We start from the raw sequence: 20,670 nt of genomic DNA, 5'->3' as shown, positions 1-20,670 counted from the left end.
GGAGAGAGAAAAAGAAACACATTGATCGGTTACATACCGGGGATCAAACCCACAACCTAAGTAGGTGCCTTAACCCGGGAATTGAACCTGCAACCTTTTGGTGTATGGGGCAATGCTCAAACCGAGCCACTTGGCCAGGGCAGCAATAACTTTGTTTTTTCCTCATGCTTCGTATCTGCGTCTTCTTTCCCAGCCAGAGAAAACTCTCTGCTTTTAAAGGGGCCCATGTGATTAGATTAGACCCCCCCAAATAATATCTTCAAGAGGATTCATATCTTAAACCTCTTTAATACAGCCCAGTCCCAGGACTGCTGTTTCCTCATATTCATAGGTTCCCATTTTGATGGTTGTATTGTGGTTGCGTAGCAGAAGGTACTTGTTGGCACGAAATCCATACTGAAACATTCAGGATGAGGAGGCATCAAATCAGCAATTCACTCTCATATGATTCAGTATTTAAAAAGTTGTTTGTACTATTCTTGAAACATTTCTATATTGTGTATGCAGATAGATTAAAAAGATAGGTAGCTATGGATATGTATGTTCGTATATACAAAGAAAAATAACTGGAAAAACCTAGAGAGACACAAAAATTAACTGTGATTACTTCTGGGAAGTGGAATTGTTTGAAGGGGGAAAAGTAGACAGCTCTTACTGGGGGGCTACATTCGAATTTATTTAAGTAGGTATTATTTTCATAATAAATCTTTTTTAAAAATGTTTTTTAAAAAATCAGGAGGCACTGGCTGGTGTGGCTCAGTGAACTGAGTACTGGCCTGTGAACCAAAGGGTAGCTGGTTAGATTACAAGTCAGGGCACATACCTGGGTTGCGGGCCAGGTCCCCAGTAGGGGACACTTGAGAGGCAACCACAAACTGATGTTTCTCTCCCTCTCTTTCTACCTCCCTTCCCCTATCTAAAAAAAAAAAAAAAAAAAAAAAAATTCAGGAGACTGGCTGCTGGTTTCTTGGCAAAGAGTGAAAGGGTAGAGGGAGGGCCAGGCTGAAGCCAACATGAAAAGATAAGGCAACAGGACACGTTATCACTATTGCAGCCACATGTCTCTCCAGAGCTACCAAGAAATCAGTTAAAATACACTCTGTACTAAGGGGATGGGAACAAAGGTGATTTTCTGTTGGCTGTGAAGGTGTGCCAGCCATCAACAGCACTTCCCAGACAAGATTTGCAACTTCTCTTTCACCATGTGCTTTTCCGTATTAAAAAGATTAGTGTTTCTCTATTTCTTTAGTTAATGACTGTAACTCTTTAGCCTCTTGTTGAATATTTTCTAGCACCTTGTGTACCAGTCTCTCTGGTGGCACCCCAAGTCACATGACCTGACTTGAAAGCAGGAAAACAGCAAGTACATTTCTTGTGATGGGTTGGATTGTGCCTCCCCAAAATTGATATGTTGAAATCCTAACTCCCCAATACTTCAAAATGTGGCCTTAGTTAGAGACAGGGTCTTTACAGAGGCAGTCAATTAAAATGAGGTCACTGGAGTGGGCCCTCATCCAATATGACCGGTGTCCTTATAAGAGGTCAGGACACAGGCACCGAGAGGGAAGTTGATGTGAAGACACAGGGAGAGGACAGTCATGTAAGAAGACCATGTTTAAGTCTTCTTACAACTCCCTCTATGTTTGAAATGTTTTCAAAATAAAGTTAAAACTTAAAATAAATAAAAATAGATAGAATGTAAAAGAGTCAAGCTCCTGGGAAACCCACTGCACAACCCTGGCAGGAGAGGCCTGGAAGGACCTATAGAGTCGGAAGCCAGTGGACCTTTCAGAAAGGGCTGGGATTTACCCAGATTATAAATGGCTTTATTTTTTCCATGATTTTTTCCCCCCCAAATAACTAATGTCCTTGCAATGTTGAAGAATCCTGGTATTTGAGTCTGGAAAAACTCCCAAATGCAGTTCATGGTCTGGAAAGTGATTGAAGAAAGCCTCGTGTTGATTGTGGTGACCCTCACAAGTGACTTTTGCAGTCCAGACTGGCCTCAGAGAAAGGGCTCTTGTAGTTTGTGGGATGTGGCTTGAGACAGAGTCCTTCCTCTCCTGATCAGCCACAAAGGCTTGCCTGATTCAGTGGGAAGGTTCCAGATCAGGCTTCCTGCCGACAACGTCCTCACCTCCGATGATCTGCACCAATGGCATCTGTGACTCTGGTAAAACCTTGCTCCCTGGACAAGAGAAAACAAAACAACTTCAGCAAATGATGAAGGATGGGCCCTGTTCTTACCAGAAGCCCACGTTCATCTGGGCTCTATCTGCTCCATAACTGTACCTCCCTCTCTCTCTCAATCCCAAACACACACCTCACGCCCCCTATACCATCTTCACCCAGCAATCCAGAGGTATGAATGCCTAGGTCTTCAGATCAGGAAGGCAGTCAATTTTAAGTATTGATAGCTCCATGAATCAAGCCAATGTTGTGAATTAAGGAGAACTCCTCAGGCCTATACACACCAATTCCTTGGAAGTTAATCTTGAATTCCTCGACACTGTTCTTGTCAGGGAACAGCAGAGTAGTCATTTTGCTCTACGTTCAGAGTATACCCCTCAAATCCTTTTTGCATGAAGAGTAAATACAGATCAATAGGCTCCCCTTGATTTGAGTCATTCTGAATTGGTACATTAACTTCTGTTTTGAGCCACATGTGGCTCCACTCACTTCAAAAGGATCTCCAGCTCCCGCTTCACTCTGCCCACCACAGGCGGCCCCCAGTAGGTGAGGGCCGTGTACAGCTGCACCAGGCAGGCCCCAGCCCGGATCTTCTCCAGCGCATCCTGCCCACTGCTGATACCGCCAACCCCGATGATGGGAACTCTGCCTGCAGAGAAGCACAGGGCAATGCCATAAAGGAGGGCAGATGTGAGAACCAGAGGCTCAGTTTGGCTTCAGCCCTAGGCCCACCTGCTAAATGCAGTAGTTCAGGGGACACCAATTCTGATCACAGCCCCAGACCCCAAGACACATACAAATCTGAAGAGATGGACACTGAATGCTTGCCTTGGGTGAGTGCATACATCTCCCGGATGGTTTGCGTCGATAAGTCCCGGAGGGGCTTCCCACTCAGCCCTCCTGTTTCAGAGCGCAGAGCACCCTGAAGGCCAGTAGGGCGACTCACAGTGGTGTTTGTGACAATCAGTCCATCAATGCCCAACTGCAGTGTGAGAGAGAGAAAGCGATCCAGTCATGGCACATTTGGACTCAGAGAAGCTTCCCTGGGAAGTCTGAGACAGCAGCCGGGCCAGGTACCCACACCTACAGCCCCCAGAATCAAGAACTATCCCAGACCTCATTATGCTTCTTGAACAAGTATCAGGATGAGCCTCAACATGACAATAGCTGCCATTGTATAGTAACCACCCATAAAGTTCACTAGAACGTGGTTATAATCCTTATAACTACCCACTCTAGAGTATCCTGTCCAAAGTCTCCAGGTAGTAAGTCGTAGAATCAGGATTTGAGCCCAGGACTGTTGGGCTCAGTCTGTTTCCACTACCCTCCTATGACAGAGACCTGGTGTCAGACTGAAGACAGAGAATACAGGCATACCTCGAAGATACTGCGGGTTCAGTCCCAGACCACCACAAAAGAGCGAGTGTCCAGTTTGTGAAAAAACACAACACCCATGAAGCACAACAAAGCGAGGTATGCCTGCTCTCCAGTATGACCAAGGCTGGCCAAAGATGCAAGCACAAGCCTGAAAGCCCTTGCTGGATGAAGAAGAGGAAAGAGGGAAGAGGCGTAAGAAAAAGGCATTCAAATATTTATTCAAGCATTCACTTTTTAGTATATGATGAGCTAAGTCATAACAGATATCAAACCAGACCTCCGAATCACAGAAAGGAAACCAGAGGCTGCAACTGGCTAGCCCAGCTGGCTGAATGGTCCCTGCCAGCACTAAGGGGCAGATGGACGTCGCCGGCCCCACACTCACCTCTCTCACCACACTGGCAATATCCTCCTTGTCCTGGGCTGTGAGGTCGGGCGCGATCTTCACCAGCAGGGCCGGCTTGTGCGGTCCCTTCAGGGTATCCCTCTCCTGTATTACCTACAGCAGCATGTAACCAGAGATGGGGACCCCTGAGACCACAGCCTGAGGGTGCAGCTGTGACGGCAGCTGCAGACCAGCGTTTCTTTGCATCTGCTATCAAACTAAAGCATGAGCAATTTCCCCTTTTTGGGAAACACAGGTTCACCCCATCAAGGTGAATCCAATTCCATTCTCTTGAACCAAGACATCCCCAAGATTGAGTCCTTAATGTGCCCATTGGCATTGGCTAATATATTATGGCTTATTTAGACTTTTGTTCCCAAAAGATAATAAGGCTGTGTAATTAAAAGTCATTCAGTTCATTCATCCATTCACCGTACTAGGTGCTAGGGACAGTGTGGTAAATGGGCGATACAGTCCCTCTTATTGTTTAACATAAGGGACAGGTAATCGAGAAGTTAATTACTATTGAGCACAATTGGTGTTATGATAAGGGATTAATGGTACAGTGAGGGTTCCTAACAGGTTCAGGTGTTAGGGACAGTTCCTAGACAGTGACATTGAAGCTTGGCCCTGGAGAATGAACAGGACGTACTGGAGCTGGGCCTGGAGATGTAATTTCCCACCTTGGTCAGCAGGTGGCGCAGCTCAGCCTTTCCCTGAAGGCTCCGCAGCCCTGGGGTGTTGGGACTGGACACATTCACTACCAGGTAGTCAGCCAAGGGGCCCAGGACTCGAACCCCCTCAGCATAGTCCGAGGCAGCGTCCACCGACGTCTTATTCTTCCCCAGGTTTATTCCCAGTGGCAGCCCACCTGCAAATATCGCTGGTCAAGATTTTGTCCCCACACATCATCTCCTTGACATGAACAACCCATGAACAGCCTTTAGGCCTTCCACCTCCGATGAGAACTTCTGGCACCAGCGGACAAATACTGTGAAATACTGCATCGTGCTGCTGCCTGATGACCAGGAACAGCTCACCATCTTGGTCTACAGAGCAGTGTTTGGTCAATCACTAGGATGTTTTACTGCACTATGCCCGTGTTGTATTTTAAAATTTAATGGAAAATGGAGAAATTCAGAATGCAAACACTAGTGATAAAAAAAAAAAAGGGCAAGGTTTATATGAGGGGAGACCCCCCAAAAAAACAGAATTTATTTATAAAAAACTGTGTATTTATTCTTACATGTTTAAACTTCAGTCACCTTTAAAGTACTCTCCATTTGATGCAATATACCTATCAAGGTATTTTTTTCACTGCTCAAAACAGTTTTTGAACTCGTTGATTTTGATGCCTTTAGTGCTTCTGCTGTTTTTTGTTTCAGCCTCTTCCATACAGGCAAAACATTTCCCTCTGAGGACTATTTTTATCCAGAAAAGAAAAAAAAGTTGCTCGAGCCAAGATTGGGTGAATAGGGAAGGTGGGGCATGGGGTAGGGGGGAGTCATGCCATTTTTGGTCAAAAACTGCTGAACATTCAGCAGGATATGTGCAGGTGCACTCGTAAATCACCCGTCATGAAATGGGCAAACATGTTGAGTCTTCAAAAAAGTTCACTGAAGCCAAATGCAGCCTCTCACAACAATGCCAGCTGGTGCACTGATTCAGATGGGTTCCTAGAACACTCACCTAGCGGGGGAAGCCTGTCCTACACGGGACCTGGCCTCCAGAAGATAATCCCAGGTTATTTTGGGGCGGGGACCCCTCATAAATGTAATAAAAATGAGGACAGAAATCAATAGGCCTGTCAGAAGTTTACTCTCAAGGGCTGCTCGCTGGACTTGGGTAAAATGACTGGGTGTGCAGTTGTGAAGAAAAACCAAAATTAAAGACTATGTATAAAATACTGGAAAATATTTTCAATTATCATGCCTAAAATGTAGAGGTATAATTGTTTTATAATTTCAGTTTTCTGAGAAGGGCTTTCCCCTTACAACTAAGGTGACTGCACATTTCAGTGTCCCAAGACAGCCCCGGTTACTCCTTTAGCCTGGGCATATTATTGTACTAAAGTGTCTCAATTTGCGTAGTAAGTAACACAGCCACCTTATTTAAAAATCCACTGGATTATCACTTGACTTGCATTTTGACCTTGCAGAAAAATATATTTCAATAACAGGCTTTATATGAAAGGCGTTTTCTACTAAAATACCATCTTATCTGTAAAGGTCAATGGTATGTTGATTGTACCAACTGCTTTTCTATCCGATGATTGGGAAAAGACCTGAAACATCGAGTTAGCTCAGAAAACTTGTGTTAGGTCAAAGGGGATCAAAGAACAACAGCTAATCCTCCTAACTGCCTTCTTATACACTAAATGCAGTCACCCTTTTGTCATCAGCTTGAAAGTAAATGAGATTTATGTAGCTAATTTTGTGTGTGTTGGGAAGTGGACATGGTTAGAAACCATTAGACAAAGGTTAAATAACATCGTTTCCAAGTTTTCCAAGTGTAGCACCCATCAAGCTAAGGGCATTTGTAAGCGCTCATTCTTTTCCACACAAGTAAACTGGTTTGAATGAGAGTATGGCTTTCACATAGCCTAATGGATCTTTCAATACTAATCACTTGCCCACATTGACAAGATCTTGGAGTTAGGCTCCACAGCCTTTGTCAGCTCATGTTCCTTGCTATGGTGCTAGCAATAAGCTGTCACTAAGGCTTCTAGCTCCTGGTAAATACTACGTGCAGAGCTCAGCTATAGGATTTTGCTTCACTCCAATGAATATTAGCACCAGAGTAGGGGTGAGGGGATGGGCAAGGGAGAACGGGAGAAAGCTGGTATAAAGAGCACTGTGAATAACTAAAAGGAAAGGGAGGCAAGAAGGCAGGAAAGTATCACAAACCATAAAAGTCATTATGACCCTCAAAATTCCTCAAATGGCGACATCTGTAGTATAGCAGGGTCTGGTCTGCCAAAACCAGTGATTTCCAAACACTTCCTGCTCCCCTAATCAGAGATGAAAACCTCAGCCCTTTCAGCCTCGCTTCCTGAACTGACTCCGGTAACTAGATTCATCTCACCTTACCACGAAGATATCTAATGAGACTAAAACCTCTTGGAAGGATTTACAATGAGGAGAAAGGCTGTGGCCCCAAATAATCCTGGAGAGCACCTTCCAGGTATGGTGGGGACAACACAGCAGTACGACCATTGAGTGCATCCAGAGGGACCACAGAGCGGAGAGCCCCAGGGAATGAACAGCATCTCCGAAGGTGGACTTGCCTTCAAAAATCATGGTTTCTTCCTTGGCTGGTGTGGCTCAGTGGATTGAGTGCCAGCCTGCGAACCAAAGGATCATTGGTTTGATTCCCAGTCTAGGGCACATGTCTGGGTTGCAGGCCAGGTCCTCAGTGAGGGGCATGTAAGAGGCAACCACACATTGATGTTTCTCTCCCTCTCTATCTCCCTCCCTTCCCCTCTCTTAAAAAATATATAAATAAAATATTTTTTAAAAAAATCATGGTGTTTCTGAACTTCCAAATACCAAGAGTAGTTATCCCTGAGTGGGGAAGAATGGGAACAATTTCAATTTTCTTCTGTATGCTTCTATGTGGTTACTAAGGCTTCTATAATTAACGTGCAGTATTTACATAATGGGCAAAAGGACACAGAGCAGGACAAGGAAGACGGTGCTCGAGCCCTGCCCACATCTGAGCTACCTGTGTGATCACAGGGGAGCCCCTCTGCTTTGCTCACTGCCAAGCTGGCCCAGTTCAGATATAACATAGTTACATAACGAGGCAGAAACTAAGTGCATCTTTGCTAAATTGTGAAATTCTGTTAAAATCTTGGAAACTGTGGTGGAGCCAGGAAAATTCCTCTAGGAAAGGGGCCCTGAGTTCTGTAGTGGTTTGTTGTTTTTTTTTTCTATTGCTCAATCATGTTGATGTCACAAGGAATATTCCTGATGTTTCTCCTACATGCATCCTTCCAACAAACAAAGAAAGCCTCTTGAACGCAGCCCCACTTTACCTTCTGTGAGCCTGGCCTGCGTCTGCTGTCTGGCCCGTAGCCTGTGTTCCACCACTGACAGCCCGTGACTGTTAAATCCGTATCTGTAACACAGAAGCAGATGGGGAATGGACATGGTTAGGGCCCCTGGCCAGAAGACAAAGACTTTGGAGACATAGCTCCATGGCCCTATGTATGACTTTACAAAACAGGGAAGGAAAAACATAAGTCAGTTCTTAAGACTTCCAAGGTTTAAACACCCCTGGACTTCATAGAGAACTTGTCAAAACACTATTGAACACAAAGGGAAAGATAAAAATTTGCATACAAGCCACCCAGCCAGCAAGCATTGAATACAGCCAGGATTTGGCTACATAGCTGCCCTGGACTGTCTGGGCCCAGCCCCCACGCCCCCTTACCTATGCACCCCCTCCACCCAGTGGAGCTGGCCCCACTCAGACAACCCCATCTTCCCACCGCCTGCCTGTGCTCCATGGACAGCTGCACTCTGCCCACCCTGCCACTCCGTTTTCCCCCTTAAAATCACCCCCTCTTCCTGGCCCAGATCACATGCTCCCTCTCCTCCTTGAATAAAGCTCCCAGCCACAGATGATTCCTCACCTGTTGGCATTCACTGAGGGCTTTGTACTGGTCTTTCTCCTGGCTTGGGGTGTATATATATGCTTAAGTTCCCCTACTGAGTTATAATCTTGAGGACAAGGGACACGTCTTACCTGTCCATCACCCTGCCACTACACATTCCACAAAGGCAGTGACCTCCTCTCTTGTGCAAGTCTGTCTCCCCGGCCCCACTGTGGGAGTTGATCTAACGGGCAGCTTCCCTCCCTTCTTTCCCTGATACTGAGTAAAAATGGCAATGACTCTTTTCCCAGACCACTTGCAACTGAAGCATGAACGTGTGACTGGGCGTGGTCACTGAGACACAAGGTGATTATCTACTGGGGAGTTCCTAGGAACCGCTCCCCCCACCCAATATCTAGGCTTCCTTTTCCCTTTCTGCTTGTGGATGTTCACGTGGGAGGACGTAACGCTTACAGCTGGGGTAGCCATCTTACAAACAAGGGAAGGTCCCAAGAAGTTGGAGCAGAGTCTGGACATTGCCCAGCCGCTCGGCCATCCCCCGGAACTGCCCGCTACACCTGTCATGACAGGAAAGTAACAACAAGCGCCTATTGTTTGAGCTGCTCTGTTCCTTGCAGCCAAAAACACCTAACAGACACAGTGGCACATGCACTGGTTGACTAAATGAATAAAGTCATCCATTCATTCAGCAGGAGTTTACTGAGCACCCACTACACGCCTCACAGAGCACGAAGGCGGGACACACAGCGCCCCCGAGCACAGGTCCTCCCCCCTGAGCTGCTCCTTGTCTCCAGGACTCCACCAAGCCTGGCTGTCCTGGCACCTGCGGTGACTGACACTCTGAAGATACCGCCCCCGCCTGCAGTGCCGCAGGAAGATCAATAACCTGATCCCTAATGCTGGAAAATTCCCCTGAAATAAGCACAGTAAAGTGGGAAGTGGCAGCCTAATCAGCTTCCTACAGCTCAGTCTTCCAGAAGGCCATTCGTGGCCCCAAAAGTGCCTCTCCAAATCGTCCTAAGGAGGCTCTTCCAAACAAAAAGTAGAACCTTTTTCATTTTCTGGGTTTGCTGTAGTGAAAATTGCCTAGGGATTATGAAGAGAAGGACTACACACATTCTAGAAGGATCTCTCACTAAAAGCATGTATATGTTGATTATTAAATTTTCCAGTTCACTAAAGGCTAGCAGGCTGTGCTGTCCAACCCAAGAGCCATAGCTACATGTGCTACTGAGCACTTGAAATATGAAGAAAAACACACACTGGATTTGGAAGATTTGGTACAAGGCAAAGTAGGTAAATAGCTAATTGATCATTTTTATGTTTATGAGATGTTAAAATCATATTTAGATTTAGTATTTAATTAATATAATAATAAACATTACAAAAAACTAAATAGAATATATTACTGAAATTCATTTTACCTATTTCTTCTTACTATTTTATCATAGCTACTAGAAGATTTTAAATTACATACATATGGAGCTTGCATTATATTTCCACTAGCCAGTGCTGGGCAAGGGCAATGGAGTAACAATGTAGAAAAGCACGAACTCTTTTTAAACCAAATGAGCCTAAATCCATACCCAGGCTCTCCTGCTTACAATTTTGTGGTTGTAGCGAAGTTGGGTTGTTCTGAGCCTCAGTGTAAATGTATACATGTTAAACTGAAATCTTAAAACCTGCTCCTGTGTCTTGCACATAGTCGATGCTCCACATGGCTCCTGAACATTCCAAATGACAGAATAATGTCCACATCATACGGCAGGAAAAAACATCCCGAGTGCCCTCCTGGAAGAAGTCATCCCTGTTACCTCTGAACCACTCACCTACCTGTTAATGACAGCTTGGTCCTCAGGGAGGCGGAAGACTCTGGGCCTGGGGTTTCCTTCCTGAGGTTTCGGGGTCACACTGCCTATCTCAACAAAACCAAAGCCCATCTTGTAAAGTCCATCCACAGCCTCCCCATGCTTGTCAAATCCTGCAGCAATTCCTACCGGATTTCGGAACTTACAGCCCAGGACTCGCACTTCCTAGAGAGAAGTAGACAAAGTCACAGGTACACAAGCCTATAAGAGTGTTTCTCAAGATGTGGTCCCCGGTGCACCTATGGCAGAATGCAACGTGAGCTTGTTAAACATCCCATCTCCAGACTAAGGAGTCAGAATCTTTGGGGATGGTGAGGCAGAATGGAGCTCTGAGCGAATCTCTTTTTTAAAAGAGTTTTCTTATTTCTTTTTAGAGAGGAAAAGGTAGGGAAAAAAAGAGGGAGAGAAACATTGATCGGTTGCCTTTCATAGGCCCCCAACCAGGGACCTGGCCCACAACCTAGGCATGTGTCCTGACCGGGAACTGAACCAGCGACCTTTCAGTCAACAGGCCGATGCCCAACCCATTGAGTCATGGCTATAGATTTGCCCACTGAGCAAATCTATATTTAACAGTGCTCTCCAAGTGATTCTGATGCTTTTGGGAGTTCAAGAACCATTAGGCTTTATCATCCATCACCAAACCGAGGAGAAAAACAATGTTTCCACCATGGGTTGAGCAGGATTTGAGATAAGCACGTCTTGGTCAGTTATGGTTAATAGCCACCCTTTCCTATCCTTGGAGGGAGAGATTGGCTCGCTGGTGTCAGCCTCAAGCTAGTACTATTCTGAAATAGCGTCAAGCAGCAAAATCTTTGAATCAACTTAGAAAGTCAGCCCCAGCTGTGCTGCTCCTCAGTCTGGCTGATCCCAAGCCCCAGCGATGCCCCAAAGACCCCTGTGAGGCACTAGAGGGAGGAAAGCGCTCGGCTGGGCAGAAATGATTGCTGGGCTCCAGAGCCAGGCTGCAGTTGGAGACAGGTTCTTCCCTGCCAGACACAAGATAATTCCAGATTGTTCTCTAGAATGAGAGGGACTGCAGCCTAATTACCGTCAGCTCTCACCTCACTCTCAGTAATTCAGGATTCTTGCCCTGATAGGGCCAACAAATCCAGTAGCAGGACAAATACTTTAAAAGGCATGAAAGAGCCCTGGCTGGTGTGTGGCTCAGTTGGTCAGAGCACCAGCCCATACACTGAAAGGTGACGGTTTCAATTCTCAGTCAGGGCACATACCCAGGTTATGGGTTCAGTTCCTAGCTGGGCACTTACAAGGAAAGGGCCAATGTTTCTCTTTCATATCAATGTTAATGTTTCTTTCTCTCTCTCTTTCTCTCTCTCTCTCTCTCTCCCCTCCCCCCCTTCCTCTCTCAATGAAAAAAATATCTGCAGGTGAGGATAAAAACAAAAAACAGGCATAAAAGAAATCAAGAGCTATCAAAAAACCAGCAGTTGCCAATGGAAGCCATCACCATTAGCTGATATGGCCAGGAAATCCTTTGCCAAGACTAACAAGGGTCTCCAAGGGTGGGTGCCATCTAGTCCTGTATGCAGGAGGTAGAAAGGCTGCTCCAGGAAGGAAGAACAAAAAAAATGAAGGTGAAAGTGTGCACACAGCACCTCAGGGACTGTGAAACAAAGTGTGGGGCTGTAGCAGCAGGGCTTCCTGGGGGACAGTGGCTCTCAACCCAGGCTGCATGACAGGGCTCCGAGGGGGCTGTCAGTCCTCACTCCCAGGGATTATGGTTAAATGGCTCTGGCATGAGGCCAGAACGCCTGTGTTTTCCAAAAGCACCTCAGATGATTCTGACGCACAGCCAGGATTGAAAACCACAGAATCAGGGAAATGGTAGAGAGCCAACACTAGAACGTTAAGTTGGGGTGAGGTTATCAAGAGTGCTGGCTGTTGGTTAAGAAGTCTGGACCACTTCTCAATAATGAATTGCTGAAGGTGGGAACCAGAGCTCAAAGGCTACACGTGCTCTCCTTATGGGCAGTGTTTACAGGACATAGCTTAGTACCATCCCCAGCCATACCCTGACTTCCTTCCTAATCTACCCTATCTCTGCATCCCCCTCTTAATTCACTCCTGCTACACTGGGCTCCAGGACTCTCACACTAGCAGCTGAGGATAAGGAAGGCTTAAAGAAAACAATGCTCTGAATCTACAGTGCTTTCCAGTGCCTTTAAGTATGGTAAGTTGGGTAAAAAGCCACATCTGCTCAAAACTGCAGGATGGGGAAGTGAAGGGGATTTTAAGACCAAAACGGAAAATGCAAAGAAGGCCAGCTTTGATTTATAATAGCGACCCTTCCCCAAAGAATGCTTCTTGTTTGTTGTCTTCATGTTCTCATCATTCTGGTGTCCCCCCTTTGGTAAGAGTCTCTCAGACGGAGACTGCTAGGGCTTACATGAGGATATAGATTCTGGAAGGATGCGGATTCTTCTGTTTTGTTTGCTGCAGTAACCCCAGCACCCAGAACAATAACAGGCACCTGGGGGGCCCAGGGGTTAATGTGGGACTGAATGACCCTGGGCCAAGTGTCTGTATGCCTTCCTCAAAGGTCTTGGCTAGACATGCCTATATCATGTTAGATGTTTAATGACTCTGGCATGTTGCCGTATTTTGTCTTCACTGAGCGACCTGCTCCTAGCAAGGCGGGCCAGTGGCTAAGGGGACCACTGCCCAAGCCGGACTCCATCCAAGCCAGGCTTGAATCCTGGCTCATCCACTTCCTAGCTGTGCAACTTTGGGTAAGTCACTTAACTCCTCTGTGCCTCTGTTTCCTGATCTGTACAGATGGGGCTAACTCGGGACTCTGCTTTTCAAAAGGCTCAGCTCCAGCTGTGAAAATGAGGGGGCACTGACCTTTGCCTTGTATTGCACAAGGTGTTCCAAGAGCACCTACCAGCATGTCAGAGTCTTGAAACGTGGCACGAGGAAGGAGCCCCAAGGAGGTGACACGAACAGCCAACCTGTGGGCTGACTCAGGGTCCAGCAGCCCCTGCAGAGTCGGCATCAAGTGTTCAGCATAGAAACGCTCATCCCCGGTGGCCGTCAGGTAGGAGGCAAAGAGAAGTCCTCCGCCCCCCAGGATGACCAGGGCATCCTGGGCTCGCTTCTGGAAAAAAAGAGCCCATTGGCCCTCAAAGCCAGGCTGCAGCACCTTCTCTAAGCCCTTTAAACCCACACACGCAGAGAACATAATGACATGCCACACAAAGCAATGGCCCTAGTCTTGTGCTAACACTGGTCTCCTTCATTTCCAGTCTTGCTCACGCATTGGCATCTGTAGTCAGAAGCTGTATATACACTTCTGCTGACACACTCCTCTGGCCCTGAAGGAGAGCAGGCCAGGGGTTTCAAAAGGGGCATTACTGCCCCTACAAGACATGTGGTAGGCATTTGGGGGAATGCTAGTAGATTTAGTGGGCAGGAATCAGTGGAGTTAGATGTCCTGCATTGTTTTAGGCTAACAGATGAATTATCCCAGGCCTGTAGAACTGTTGAATGTCCTACTGACATTCAGTAGGTAAAAAATACCTACTCATTATCTGAGCCTTGAACCAAACTCTATTTCACCAAATAAACACAAACTATCTCCCACACAGTTTTCATGTGCATTGAATTTTCCAGGAATAAAATTACCTTGTAACTTAAGGGACTGTACTATTTTGCACAGAACATTACCAAAAATTGTTCCCTATTTCAGAAAATCCCATCAGGAATGGTATGATGCTTTGCTTGGGGTGTTTGATGAACATACCTGTGGCACTAGAATTTCTAAGTAGATGCTTATGAACACTTCACTATCTCACTATCTAGGTAAGTCATGCATGCCCTAACAGTTACATATTGAAATACATCTTATTTTTTTAAGTTACTTTCATTTCTCCTTTATAGTCCAATTAGGATATTATATTAACTTTTAAAAATAACAGACATAAAGACTATTATATATAAATTCCATTTCAGGATATTAAAGGGAGTTGCAAAATGTTTTTTGTTTTTGTGTTTTTTTTAAAGAGCATCAGGTCTTATTGAGTCAAGAACCAGTCTTCTAATTCAAACATGGTACTTTTCTCTCATTATCATTGCCCACTGCTGAGTCATTCATTCATTCAATCATTCATCAAATAGTGACTGACCTCTCATAGATGGGCTAATCAGTCCGAGTCCCTGCCTTCACAGGGAGTACAATTTCATGATGAGACAGAAATCAGTGATCATGCAACTATATTAACTATGCAATGGCTATGAAGAAAAAAAGGTATAGGGTGATGAAAGAACCTAACCTAATCTCAGAGGCACAGAAAGGCTTCCTTGAGGAAGTGACGCTAATATTAAAAGGATAAATAGGAGTTAACTAGGAGGCAGTGGGGAAAGGAAGAAAGTGGAAAGGCTCTCCCCGTGGCAGAGAATGACATGCGCCAAAAGAATGGAGGAAGGGAAAAGGTATGTTAGGAATCGAGGAGTAAAAGTATGGCTTAAAAAGAAGTTGGGAAGACACGAACAGATCTTGATCAGAATAAATATTTTGGTTTTGTTCCCTAAACAAGAAATGATCATATTTGCCTATAAGGATCACTCCTAGCTGTTAATGTAGATCAAGTATTCGTTATCTTACTTCTAATCTCCAGATTGTAGGAACGCCCCTTGATGTCAATCAACAATTAACTGCATAGAGCTCCCACCGTAAAATTTTACGTAGGATTGGGAACATGCCTTCCTGCAATTTCCTTACACGCTGGATGCGGCACACAATGGTAAGCGGTCTCGTATTCACTGAGCGTCCCCGTGCCAAGGTCAGTAAGTTTGGCCCACGTGGGCTGACAGTTTGTCATCTACCCAGGCACACACGTGCCTTTCACACACTGACGAAATGCAAGTGTACAAATGTGCATGCACGAGCCTTTGCAGAGACACACAAACGCGCCAGACACTCTTTGAGCGGCCTCTCGTCCACACCTCGCCCCGGCTACCTATGCATTCTCCCCGCTCTCTGCTCTCTCTCTGACTCTTCCTCGCGGACGCTACAGCCCCAGTTTCCAAACTCACTTTCAGCTGTCTCCACGCCATGGTCCTTCCGCCACTGGGCCCGCCTCTGTTTCATTTCCATTGGAGGAGATGGCGAGACCACCTCTAACACCCGCCCCCGGAGCGGCCAACTCACCAATAGCCGGGAAGAAGGGTGGGGCCGGCGCATCTGGGCGGGGAAGACCGCGCTCCGCCCTGAGGGTCTGGTTGGAGGCTGGGAAGCGCGCGCGAGCGCAGTAGCGGTAGCCACGCCTTTTCCGGCCGCTCGCACCGCTTCCGGCGGCCGCCTTGCGCGTCACCAAGGTGAGGGTGCACTAAGGTTGACAGGTGTGGTGGGTTTGTCCGTGGTCTTCCAACCTGGCCAAAAGACTACTTGTTGGTTTTTCGGTTCTAAGCAACACAGTCAGCAATTTTTTAATCATTTTATGGATATGCTGTAGATAAAGCATGTATTGAGAAAGTATTAGGCACTATAAAAAGGGTTGAAATGAAGCAGTGGGTAGACTTCAAGAAGATTCCATCAACTTCAGGTTTCACTTAAAAATGCCTAAAACGTATGTATGTTTGTATGTATGTACGTTTGGGAAAGTAAAAGTTTGTAACTGAAAGTATCCTGCACCCGAACTATTTCATTGCAGCACAGACTTGATGGACTCAGAAACCTAAGAAAATGGCAGTCTTTTTTTCCTAGAATTTGAAACACTACAGTGTTGTAGTTTCAGCTCTCACTGCCTTCCAACTACACTCCCTCACCACACACACACGCAGAGAATTATTTCTCTTTATAAATACCTGCCACTTTCTTCTATGTGATTACTCACGTTGACGGCTCTGCCAGGATGCCCATTTCATCTGTCTAAATACGGCCCTCCTGATGTGTTCAAGTGCTGGAAATAATTAACTCAATCGAACCTTCATAGATTTAAACTGTACCTCTCTTGCAGCACTTTATTAACTACACTTACTGTGTCTTTATTAAATATAATTATGTCTTTCCTTCCCTGATTAGATTGTAAACTTTTGAATGTAGGGACCATACTATGTTAATCTTTCATTTAATTACTGCGGTATTTTTAAAAACGGATGTATTGGGATCTGTATTTCAGATTATTTTTAATTTCGGTGCCCGTGTCTAATGATTTTAAAGAGTGCAAGCATCACTAGGGAAACCAGCTGAACCCTGAAACCTGTCAAGTAATTCACTGGCCACCTTTATTTGTATTTATGGTCCATTTTGGCACCAAGAAAGAAAGCTGGCTAAAAACATAAATGATAGGTATACTACAGGTGAAAATCAAATGACATGTATGAACAGAGGTTTTTCAGCAAGGTAAAGAAAAGTGATGAGAGAATTGATTCTTCCCTGCTGCATGACATATTCAAAAGAACCTCTGTGGTTGTAGGCCAGAACCATGCGTTATCTGACAAGTGGCTATTTCGTTCAGCAAATTTGAATTTCGCTGATTTTCAGTCTTGTTTGTATTTAATCTGTATTTATGCTTTCATTAAATATTTATTCTTTGGCTTTTATGGTTATATAAGATTTAGGATAGAATAAATGTATTTAAGAAACAATACAGCGATTTAAATTCATCGTTTTCTTTTTTTAAAAAAACACAATACATTGTTCAATGTTTAGCAACGCTGACTTAGATATTCATTCATTGTCCTCTATTCCCTTACAGCTTAGACTTAGCAAATAAAGATGTATTATAAAGCTGAAGGCATACCCAGTTGTGTCGACACAGATGGTGCCCAGCTATAAAGGCCCATTGCTCTATTGATCTTTGTTTGTTTTTGGCTTATAGGAACTCCACCTGGGTCCTTAAAAGAAAACCTTTTGTCTCCTTGACGGCTATTTCCAATTCCTAAAAGCATAATAATAATAAATAAATAAGACAAATCCACCAAGAATGTATTTAAAGAGCCAGGCAGCTTCTGAGCCTCCACAATTTTTTGTGCTCACAGTTCACAGAGGAAATGTTCTTCAAAAGACTAACCTGGCTTTGGTTATACATCAGAACAAGTATCATTCTAGGAAGTGAGTTAAATAGTCCAGAGCATCATGGTAAAAATAGCTGTTATCAGCTTAATAAGTTTCACTGCAGCTTTGAGGAAGCAAAAAATTACTGTCATGCCCAGGGAGGACACCTTGCTTACACTTGGAACCAGGAGATTCAGGATCTCATCTGGGACTTTCTGGAAGAAGGGAAGAAGTGGTGGATTGGACAAAATTTAATGCTGCTGGGAAAATATCAAGAAAAAAACCATCCAAGTAAGGCCCTGAGGTTTGGTGTTTATGAAGGAAACTTCCTTACTTTTATCCTAGAACAGGAGAAAGAAAAAATTTAAATCTTTCCACCTTTGTATACAGAAAAATTAGTCACTTTGCTCCATTACCATTATTCCTCTAAAATATTTCCATGTTTGTGCTGCAGCCTTTGATTTGTCTGTGTAGCAAAGATGATGTGATTTTTCTCAGAGGCTATCAGAGGTTAACTAATATTCCACTGAAAGTATTCTGCAGGATTCTGAAGTGGAAAACCTTTTCTGATCACTTTTCCTGGTAAATATATCTTCATCATCCTTGGCTCCAAGCTTTCTAATGCAGAAACTAGAAAAGAAATTGTTTGCCTCTTGTCTTTCATAGATATTTTCAAGATTATGCACCATACTCTTGTGGTTCTAGAGAAACCTCCAAGGCATTTATGTCATAATTACTGTCATTGAAGTCAAAGTAAATTAATGCTAAGCCTTGTGATTAAAAAAAAACACATAATATGAAAATATTATACTATGTTGGAGGCACCTAAGTTTTCATCTATTGAAAGCTAGCAAATTTGGTTTTCATATTTTTTTAAATGTTTGACTTCTTATTAACCAACATCAACCCAATAAAGTCAGTAAAAAAATTTTTTAAATGTTTGGCTTTTGAGTGTGAAGCTCATCTGGACCTGGTCTTTCTTCTGCAGATATCGCAGCTCACAGCACCACAAAGCCCTCCAGATGCACTTACATGTCCAGAAAGTCCAAACGGGTCTCATCAAAAGTAGACTTGTGCTCACGAGGGCATTATTTCATTTGCCAGACTGGTAAGTGACAAAGCTACATGCTACCAAAGACCTAACTTTAGAAACTGATTCTAAATAAGGAGAGTTTGTGAGAGCATTAGTTAGCAAGTCCATGAGTGATAGACCACAGAGGGATACAAGGATCTTGATTTTCATGATACTGATTAGTGTCAGAAACTGTTCATTTGGAGTGACTTCCTTATATTTCCTATTAACTCTGGTAGTTGGAAAGAGCTGTGTGTTGATATTCCCTTCATTGCCAGACTGGGGTGGAGCGTGGGAGAAAGTGTATTACTGGCAAGCCCCATTTTCCACATGTGAACCCCTAATCCATTCAGTGTTGGGCTTTAGAGGGAGGACTAAGAAGCGAAGGAGGAAAAGAGAATAGGATGAAGGAAAATCAAGAAGATGAAGGGTGAGGAGATTTTCATCAATTAGAGGTTTGTTTCTTCAGAATTAGATCAGAATTAAGGTGGGTGGGAGGGGTTGGATGGTTTTTGTTTTTGCAATTAAGCAGTGTTTTTCCTGATGGTTGTTACATTAAAGCATTTAACCCTTAGCTCAGTGAATTCTCAAAGACTGATGTCTTGGATTTTCTAGGTAAAAATTTTGTTTCACTTTTTAAGGTTACAAAATGAAAATATAAAGCATGTGTGGGTGCTTCTTAAACAACACATTGCAATATTTATTACAAGAAATATTTCTCTATTATAGTATTCCTCAAATACTGGGTATTGAGAGGACCCAGTATTTCAATATAATTAATTTCTAGTTTCCAATCTCTCATCCTTGTCTTTTCAAGCTCTTTGTGATATTTTTGTCCTGTTTTGCCTTTACAGCATGCTGTTGTTATTGAGGCCAAGGTTGTGAGCCTAATCTCTGCATGAGTCTAATGGTCATGTGTTTTATTCTCACAAATTGCATCCCTTGAATTGGCCATCTTATAATTGTGAACTCTTTTTAGTCATCTCCAGGATTGGAAAAGCCACCCCTAAATAGCCTGAATGATGATGCCTGTTGTATCCATCTTTCACTCTAAGAGTTGAGTTTTTAGACATTCTCAGCTAAATGGTTTTGGAGTGAAAGTGTGTTTTCTGATACTGTCATTCATGTACTTGCAAGAGATTACTGCTATAGAATATAGAGTGTATGTGCAGAAGATAATCTTGGACAAAAAGAATTCTATTAAATTAATCTAAGCCAGTGCTGCAAATTCTGAACCTGCATTCCCATAATGAGAGGAAGTATGTGACTGCAGCTGAGAGCTCAGGCTCAGGAGTCATGAGTTCCTGAGTCAGAGTCCCGAGCTCATATCTTGTTTCTATGACTTTCCAGTTGTGACGCCCTGGGCAAGCAGCTTAACCTCTGTGCAGCCCAGTTGCCTTCAAAGGTTTACCAGAATTAAGATAATACAGTGAAATATTAGAACAATGTCTAGCATAATAGTTTAGTTATTACTGTTAATATTATATTCTCGTGCAGTGTCTGTTTTTTGTTCAAAGTTTATTTCCTGCTTCTAGAGAGCTTCACATGCATGTCAAGGATGAAAGCAGTTTTGGAGAGCCAACATTACTAGTTACCTTTAAAAACGAAAGTATCTGCACAATGTAATTGCTTAGAAGTATTTTCAAATAACTGGCCTTGTCATAGTGTTTATACGTATTTATTATGAATCTAAGAAATGCCTCTTCCAAAATAACATGTTGTAGAAGAAATATTTTAATTTTGTTCTTTAAAATTCAAAAGAGAAATCTAATGCTTTGTATTATCGTATAATATTACTGAGGTTACAGGTTGATTTTTGCACACTGGAATCATTGAACTCAGGATTTTTCTATATTTATTTTTAAAAAGCACTTAAAGATTAAGATCACGTATAAAATCATTCATTCCTAAGAGATTTTTATTTTCAGAGTGTCAGAATAAGAAGTAATAGTTTGTATTAAAAGTGGCATTGTAGCCCTGGCCAGGTGGCTCAGTTCGTTGGAGCATCATCCCATCCACAAAAATGTTGCAGGTTTGATTCCCTGTCAGGGCACACACCTAGGCTGTGGGTTAAATCTCCAGTCAGGGTGCTTGTGGGAGACAACTGACTGATGTTTGCCTCTCACATCGATATCTGTG

General features: G+C 43.9%; 2 protein-coding genes across 2 annotated transcripts in view; one reads left to right on the top strand and one right to left on the bottom strand.

Moving 5' to 3' along the window:
* Positions 1-1,798: 1,798 nt before the first annotated feature.
* Positions 1,799-15,526, bottom strand: DHODH (dihydroorotate dehydrogenase (quinone)). The gene is made up of 9 exons (XM_054579029.1): positions 15,497-15,526; positions 13,347-13,559; positions 10,404-10,603; positions 7,989-8,071; positions 4,636-4,823; positions 3,953-4,066; positions 3,019-3,172; positions 2,680-2,839; positions 1,799-2,188 (listed from the first exon to the last, which is right to left on the bottom strand). The coding sequence occupies exons 1-9, from the start codon at positions 15,515-15,517 to the stop codon at positions 2,134-2,136; spliced, it is 1,188 nt and encodes a 395-aa protein (XP_054435004.1). The 5' UTR covers positions 15,518-15,526; the 3' UTR covers positions 1,799-2,133.
* Positions 15,527-15,735: 209 nt separating this feature from the next.
* Positions 15,736-20,670, top strand: part of PKD1L3 (polycystin 1 like 3, transient receptor potential channel interacting) — a 65,009-nt gene continuing 60,074 nt past the window's right edge. Inside the window, 3 exon segments of the mRNA XM_054579234.1 lie at positions 15,736-15,778; positions 17,284-17,750; positions 18,448-18,567. Of these exon segments, the coding sequence (XP_054435209.1) occupies positions 17,456-17,750; positions 18,448-18,567 (415 nt within the window). The 5' untranslated portion in view covers positions 15,736-15,778; positions 17,284-17,455.

This window comes from Pteronotus mesoamericanus, unplaced genomic scaffold (genome assembly GCF_021234165.1).
Source record: "Pteronotus mesoamericanus isolate MK-2021 breed Mesoamerican mustached bat unplaced genomic scaffold, CSHL_Meso_final contig_52, whole genome shotgun sequence".
Lineage (NCBI taxonomy): Eukaryota > Metazoa > Chordata > Mammalia > Chiroptera > Mormoopidae > Pteronotus > Pteronotus mesoamericanus.
The sequence above is the reverse complement of the archived record's forward strand: the minus strand, read 5'-3'. Positions and strand labels throughout refer to the sequence as shown.